The 8,380-nt window shown below is 41.5% G+C and overlaps 1 protein-coding gene across 1 annotated transcript; it reads left to right on the top strand.

The window, feature by feature from the left end:
• The first annotated feature begins 2,045 nt into the window (after positions 1 to 2,045).
• LOC115766975 lies at positions 2,046 to 2,658 on the top strand. The gene has a single exon (XM_030711070.1). It carries the CDS (start codon positions 2,255 to 2,257, stop codon positions 2,624 to 2,626), a length of 372 nt encoding a protein of 123 aa, XP_030566930.1. The 5' UTR covers positions 2,046 to 2,254; the 3' UTR covers positions 2,627 to 2,658.
• Positions 2,659 to 8,380: the final 5,722 nt, after the last annotated feature.

Genomic DNA, 8,380 nt, shown 5'->3' with positions numbered 1-8,380 from the left:
TTTTTATATTTATGACCACACTTCACACTCTCTGCCCGTGGGTTAATTAGCACGAGCAGATACAATGGCAATAAATGGAAATCGCTCAACATGCAAAACAAGCGTGCAGATACATTTGTATCTGTATCTCTGCATCTCTGTATCTTTGAACTGTAGCTGTGCACGGCGAGCGCCCATTGGGAACGCCTTAATTTCCGCCTCACATAGGGCAGATATATATATATATATATCTATATGTGCATATGGTATATAGTTCCGATTTACCTTAATGAGGCGTCTGCTGCTGACGTAATGCACGCACTAACAGAAGGCCTCCCAGCTCTTGCCCTGGCTCGGGGCCTGCCGCTTGGCCAAGCGTTCATTGTGTGTAAATTTGTTACCATTTTTTTTTTGCCTGTGCGTGTGTTTGTTTCCCTCGCATCGCACATAAAAGGTAATTTCTAATTTGCTGGTGTTTTATTGTTTCTTGCGCGCAGTTTTATGGAGGTGCTGCCAGCAGCGCCGACTTATGCAATAGACCCAACAGCTCAGGCTCAGACCTGGGCGGCGACTGCGACTGCGACTGCGGCAGAGGCAGCGGCGCATGCGCTCAAATTACATGGCAGCTGTGGCGAAGACTCGGCCCGCTGCTCGTAAAAGCATAACGGCTTTCATTAATCATGCAATCCACGTCCAAAACGTAACGCAACCAAACGAAAACGAGGCTAGAACCAAAAGCAAGAAAACTCTGCCATCGACAACTGTTGCCAATTAGCAGCAACATGCAAAGCGCATTTGCAACTGCAACAGCAGCAGCAACAACGGCAGCAGCAGCTTCGCATCTCGCGGGCAACGAGAAAAAAAGCAAGCTAGAGGGCTCTAGTCGGGAGTGTGCGACTAAGAGATACCCTAAACTTCTCGCTGAGCTGACATTGCAAGCACTCGAAAACTTTCCTATATAAGCTTAAATATCTTCTGCTTTGGGGAAATATGGTTTTGCAATTTTGCGAAGAAACTCGGGAAGATATTCAAAAGATGAAATATTCTGTCTGCACTGTACGAGAACCTGGATACCACGTAAAGTGTATCTAGCTCTTATTCTTCTCGATATCGATATTATCAAAACGTAAGGAGATATCGAAGAAACTTATTTATACATATGTATATTTTGGCTATCAATTTTTAAGCTCAACCTTCCCTAAAGAGCCTTCTGCCTGTTACATAACCCTGCACAAAGCCACGCTACCCTTTCTATACATTTTCACTGCAAAAAAAGAAACCTATCCAAAGAGCGTTAGTTTTTCCCGCTAGCCATAGATATGTATGTGTGCATTGTAAACAGCGGAGGATGTGATTAGATTATAAAGGTTTAAGAGTTAAGCCAAACGAAATAGAGGCATAAACTTGACTGTCCAGCCAATTAGACGCATGTATCTCTAAGCCTTGTTCTAGAGAGTTCAAGACACAGCAGGAAATGTTCCATAAAAATGCTATGCCTATGCAGAAATGAACATTGGCAAGATACAAATACAACCCGGAAAGAAATTGGCCCATTTAAGAATAACATATGAGCTCTATAGGAAACCGCAAAAGATAAATAGAATAGGGAGAAGGCATTTGTACATGAAAAAGGAATAGGTCCAGCTTTGGATTAGTTTCGACTTTCAGCACAACTGGCTTAGGATTTGGTTCATGGTATATTAAAAATAAATTCCTGTGCAAATTTATTTTGATACGCTCAATTTAAACTAAGCTGAATAGGAGTTCTTTTCAAGAACTCCGTCTACATTTTAAACGTATTTCCACTATTTCCCATCCTTCTCTTTAGCTTAAAAGTTGTGTATTTTAATATTTGTTTATGTCTTGATGTACTCCAACTTAGTTGAAGTTTAAATTAATAAATCTTCTCGAGAAGCATTTGTGGTATTGAAATATTCAATATTCATCTACATTCATCTCTGATTTTCACACTTAAGGAAACAAATCTCCCTGAGAAGTTTGTCTACGTGATATTTGTATCTTTGGCAATTTCTCTGCCTTATCCGTGCCGACCTCAGCTTAAAAAAGTATATAGTATTCAACACAATTTGACCTGTTCTCATTTGATTAAAAAAAAAAGCTGCTACCTGAACGGAGTTACGCATATGCGAACACGTGCGCTATTGATGGCCAAATCCTGAGAGGCCGCTGGCCAACCTACCTGCTAGTGTTTAAATTGGGGGCGCCAGGGCAGAGATTGGATCATTTGGCCAGAGACACGCAACGGAAGCACATCATGTGGCAGACAGACGCAGACGCAGACACAAACATATCAGACTGTGCAGAAAGGATTATGGAGTCCATTGGCTATGCGCTCTATATGCATAGGCAGGAGCTGGGGCGCCCGAGGCGCTGCCGTCGCCTGATGCGCATCGCCAGCACCAAGCTGCGGCTGACAAATGAGCTGATCTGGCTGGAACGCTGCCAGTGGCAGCTGGAGGAGCCCGACTATCAGCAGTGGAGTGCACTAAATCGTGAGCGCGAATATCGAGATATATTGGAGCACAACATGCAACAGCAGCAGCTGAAGCAGCAGCAGCAGTTCAGGCAGCGACAGCTCGACAGGCGCCGGCACGAGACGTGCCAGAACACGGCGCGCCCCGTTTAAGATAGATTAGTTGGTCCCGTCCGGGACTTTAAGCACTTTTAGTTTAAGTCCAAGTTTAAGCGATAAGCAATAAAGGCGCATAAATCATCAAAGAGTTGCTGCTGCTGCTTCTGCTTCTGGGATAGACGCTCGTTTGGTGTGAACGAAAAACCAGCCAAGTGCTTGGCTTCTGACACCGTCTAAACTCGGTGCCGAGGGGAGTTTTTCGGCAAACGCCGAGCTGACAGGGCCAAATGCTAAGAAAATGCAACAACGGCGGCCAAACAAGACAACAACAACGACAAAAAGAGCCGCAACTGGCAAGTTTTTCAATTTCCTGTAACCATTACGCATCGTGTATCGGAGTTGCAAGTGTCGCGTGACACGCACAAGCGTCTCGTGACACGAATAGAAATTTTAGCTAAATAAAGCCAAGACTAGTTAAGACATATTTGAATTGAATTTAAATTGAAGCACATACTTAAAAGATTAAAAAGGAACTAGTTCCCATATATTATATTATTATCATACATTATCTGTGATTAGGTTTACGCTTCCAACTAGTTCCCTGTCTTGAGGTTCGGTTCGTGCGCCTAGTTTTCTATATGCATAAACCTAGTTGAGACTAGCTCTTCCTCAAAGGCTAATATTTGGAACCAAATCATTCATTTGGAACGTTTTAAATGATTTGATTTCTATATACGTAGTTTCGTAGTTTGTTTGTGACTCCTTATTCCCCTAACGCTCAATAGTTTCTTTGAGCTTGACCTGCCTGTAAGAATGCGTCACGCTCCCATCTCTAGCGACTATTTCTTTGTGGTTGCAGTTGGTTAGTCGGCAATTCCAGCTGCTCTGCTGGCCATTGACGTTTCGCGCGGTTCTCGCACGGGCTTTTTTCTCGCTTGATTTGTCACACACACACTCGCACGGTTAGCGTACCCAACGGAAAAGTAAACCTGTCCATCTGTCTGAGAACCGGTAACTGTTTTGCCAGGCGTTGCGGCGCTTTCTTTTTGCCCAATGCCAATGGCAAGGGGCTATTGGGAGGGGGTATATGGCGGGAGTGGCATCGCTTTGCGTCTCATCTTGACACAGTCGCATTTGTATTTAGCTGCAATACCTTTAGCCTGCCCCTGCCGATGCCCATCTAATCTCGCCTCAGACTTTGTCTCGGTCGCCCGTTTGTTTGCTATTCTAAGTGTTGGCTGCAGTTTTCCGAGTTTTCCTGAGTTTTCGCTTCGTTTTTCTTGCTTTCTATCCCATATACTCTCTATCTATCTGGTGGCATGTTGGTTATTTATGCGTCTTGTTGTCCCAATTCTGGAGAAAGAAAAAAACCATATGCTGCTGCAGCGTGTGTGCATGCGGTTTCCCATTTTTAAAGTGCCTGCCAACATTTTAATAAGCAGCAGAGAGGACAACAAAAAAACAGGGTATAAAAAAAAACGAACAACAAACAAAAAACTAAATGCTTTGTTTCACTTACCTATCGATCGTCTGGCCTTTAGGCGCAGTCCGCAACGCTAGAAAGAGATAGAAAAGAAAAAACAACAATAGAATAAAACTATAGTTTATTATTTAAAACCAAAATCAATATGGAATATTGCGCTGACAACGCCAAACGCATAAAAGTCAACAATGGCCAACAGGGTGACATCAATTTAATGCTTTCAAAATGCGCTTTCAAAACTCCACACCTATAAATATATACATATGTGTGTATATAAAAAATGCTGCACGACCTGTGCGACAGCAGATAAAACATAATGCAAATATTATTGTTTTTTATTTTGTTATTTTTTTTTTTTTTTTGTTATCATTGCAAGTCTAAAATAAACAAACACACACACACACACAACGTGACAGTTGACTGCGGTGAACGGCCGCCTCTCTATGCGATTCTCACGAGTGCTCGCTGTCTCTTTCTGACTTGCAGCTTGCATTTTCGCAAACAAACTTCAAGTTTTTTCCAAAAAGAAAAGAGATTAAAGAGATGTGAAAGTCTGACAGCTGCTGCTACCTTTCTAGGCAATTTCCAAAAGGCCTCAAAGTAAATGTTAAACAGCTCTAGAGTTTTTTTTTTTTTTTTGTGGCAAGTCTCTACCTTTCCCATTAAAGTTACAGTCATTTTAATATCAGAATCTTTAGCTGTGACTCTTGTTTTGAAGCAATTAGGCTATGTTTATTTGTGCCTTTCTAATCTGCGTCCACCACACGTGGGTTTTTCATTTGGAGTGTCTACTGTAGCCCGCTTGGCACCTGATTGTGCCCGTGACCGAGTGTCAGTTAACAGCTCAGTTCGCCTGCTGATGACGAAACTTATTCAGCCATAGAACAAAGGCAGCCCATTTTTCTCGCTATGATAGAGTACATAAATACATTTATATAAATGGACACACACATTTATATATATTATATATATATATATATCTCGTATTTTTCGCACTTGAGTTTTTGTGCATTGGAAATTTTTGTGCGTGTCAGCAGCAGCTGTGTTGGCCACTAAACAAAAATAACAAATACAACAACAACTGTAATAATAGCAACAATAAAGGCTAACAAACAAAAACACAAACAACATTGTACAAACAACAACAAAAACACTTTTTATTGCTTCCCAAAAGTGGCAGAGAAGTTGCCACAGCACAGCACCACCCACTCAGTGGCGTGGTGGGGGGGCGAGTGGGTTTGGTGGTGCGACAAAACACAAATAAACAATTGCAATTGTGAGCTGGTTGTAATTCGGTGAGCGGCTAAATCGCCTGTAAATACTTTTGTACAAGTTAACAGTTATAAATGGGCTTTTTATGAGTTGTGTATTGTGTGTGTGTATTGGTGTATGTGTGTGTGTGTGTGCGACAATATTTCAGGCAGGGTCTCGAGTGTTGTAACTCGAGTGTTGTAATAACAAATAAATGAGATTCGCCAGGAGCATGGAGCTCTCCCCTTAGTGATAACATCGAGCAGCTCCGCATTTCTCATGTTGCAACAACAATTGCAAATGGAATTGCAGAAAGTAAAGTAAAGTCAAGTGAACACTGCTCAAGGTATATTTTGCTCAAATTAAGTAAAAGCTTGGCGAAGTACAGTCGACAACTGCTTAGACTGAGTAGGAAATATGTATTCCAGGCAAATTAAGGCTTAAGGCACATAGTAAAAGTTCTATGCCTTTATTCAAGCCTTGTTTCTTAAACTTGGTCTTCAGGCACAGAGTTATTAGTTTAAGTTGTGTTTTACTTCAATTAAAGATCTTTCCGTTTTTCAAGCCTTGTTGCTTAAACTTAGGTTTAAGGCAGTGTTATCTAATTTAAGAGATATTTTACTTAAAATAAATATTTCTATGCTTTATTTAAGCTTGCATTTGTTTGTGGTACAAGATTATTTTCTAGGTTTAAGACTTTCTTGAAGAGTTTTTGAGCTTAATTCAAGTATGCAAGTTCTGGTAAAAAGTATTTTACATTTTATGCTTAAGCCTAACATGCACATGCTTCTAAGTTTTTAGAACTTGATAAGAGTCTGCTTGTTTCAAGTAAATTAAACTTGTTTCATGCTCAATTTAAGCATTTTACTTGAAACCTTCAGAATTCTCGCTGGGCTGTACTTGAAGTGGAATTGGCATTTTTCCATTGCGCTTGGACAGCGATGAGTCGAGGGAAATGTTCGCTTGGACAGAAGTGAAGCCTAGCGCTTCTCCCCCTTTCTCTCTCTCTCTATCTCCCTCTCTGTCTCTCTCTGTATCACTGTGGTCGCGCCTGTCAAGTGAAATCGCCCGTCCATGTCTTAGCTCCATCTTTTGCAGCTGCTGCTGCGGGTTTGTCTGCCAGTTGTCTGGCCAAGTGGTCATGTTGTTATTGTTACGATTTATGGCATACGCACATAGATCAGCGTTGCGGCAGCGGAGGGAGCTCACCCACCAGCATGCCCGGCACACCTCCGGCTCACCTGGTGCACCTGGCTCACTCACTTCATTTACAGCTTGCAAGTTGAGGGGAATTTTCTATTGATTTTCTCGTTTTGCTGGCGTGTTTTCTATTTGCTGTCCATAATAAACGCCATGCAATGGAAATCATAAAAGTCAAACAGCAGCAGCAGCTGGCCATGGCCATAGTTGCATTTGCCGGCTTCATTAGGAAAATTTTTGCGCTTTCGTCTGAGCGCCAGAAATCAAACAACAACATATAATGATCATAATTGTGTTCATAATGTGCTTGACGGACAGGTGAAAGATGCAACCCGCTGGCCAAAAGCCAGCACAATTTTTGGCCAGCTGCCCGCCCTGTGGGTGGGCCGGGTAGGACCATTAAAAACATTTGTTGCACGCTTTTAACGAGCAGTGAAAGTACTGAGCGACAAAAAAAAAACAAGGCATACACTACAAAGCTAACACAAAACTTTGCATGAATAAACAAAGGCGACAGATAAAAAAAAAAACATTCGAAAAATGGGTGGCGGGGGCGGGGTGCGCGACCATGCCCTTTGTTTTTTGCTGGCTGGCAGCAGAAATCCAAACTGCAACATCACAACCAAAAGTAATGCAAAATTAAATGCAAAAAACAATCAACAAACAGCGAAAGGGACAAAAAGAGAAAGAGACAGACGGACAATCAGACAGAGCGGCAAACAGGCAGCAAATGTTGACAGCCGCAGAATGCAACAAGCAAATTTGCAGCAATACAAGAACAACAAAGCCAAAAACTAGCTCTAGTTGCAAAGGCATGGCTTCAAGATACCCTGTACATAGATTGATGAGAAGCACAAGCTAGACTCGCTTCTACCTCTTTAACCAAGTACCAGAAAATCTCAATATTAAACAACTTTAGTGAGTGCATTTAACCATTTCCAAGGGAGATGATATCTATTTCTATTGTAAAAGAGTCTGCCCACAAAAGTTGGTTTCTATAAGCTCAAACATCAAACATGTTGAGCTCGGAGCTGTGCTAACTCCTTGCCTTAGTACCAAAAATTTGTATATTAAATAACTTTCGGTATTCATTGTCCGATCGTTGTGAAATGCTTGGAGTGCTTAAGGAGGATATTCTAGTGTGCGCATGTAACAATTTATAAAAGATTACCAGGCCAGCTATCAAAGTTATACGAGAGTTTACAGCCTACACACGCCCAGTTGGATGTGCGGCTAAGCTAGCTCATCTTATAAATGAATTCGGTGCATATTGTCCGATCGATAAGAGACCACACCCCCCAAGTTGTAACCGCAGCTGTTAGGTAGCTCTTTCACATAGTCCCAAAATATGTATATTTTAAAAAGTTTCGGTGCTTATTGTCCGATCGATATCAAATTTGCCTAATAACGATTTTCTAGTGTATGCATCTTACAGAGAGAGAGAGAGAGAGCATCAATTGCTTCATTCCAAATATGGGCACTCTAGTTATGCTCTTGAAGATTCTGATGAAGCTCTATATATTTTAATACTGAGTATGATATAAAAGAATCTAAATCACAAATTTGAAAAATGAAACTCTTTACGATCTTTGCGTTCACACAGAAGCCCATAGATGTACCCAGCTGCGGATGCCGATCAAGAGCAGATACTCTATATGGTACGATAAATGATTTCCCAAATTCCAATACACCCTCTTTTAACACACTCCCGTTGTCTACAGGGTATGCAAAAACAAAAAGAAAAGAAAAAATACACTGCGCTACAAAAGCCAACAAATATTTATTATTACATTTACATGGTTATATGGCAATGCGCATTTCTTTTGTGTTGCGGCAGTCGAATGCCCTAACATAGTTTGCATATTATGTGCTCG

The sequence above is a fragment of the Drosophila novamexicana genome, unplaced genomic scaffold (assembly GCF_003285875.2).
Source record: "Drosophila novamexicana strain 15010-1031.04,08,12 unplaced genomic scaffold, DnovRS2.1 tig00001292-arrow-arrow-pilon, whole genome shotgun sequence".
NCBI classification, from domain to species: domain Eukaryota; kingdom Metazoa; phylum Arthropoda; class Insecta; order Diptera; family Drosophilidae; genus Drosophila; species Drosophila novamexicana.
This window is presented reverse-complemented; position numbering and strand designations above follow the sequence as displayed.

Coding starts and splice junctions, on each gene's coding strand:
- LOC115766975 (XM_030711070.1), top strand. CDS start 2,255: ATGTGGCAGACAGACGCAGACGCAGACACAAACATATCAGACTGTGCA.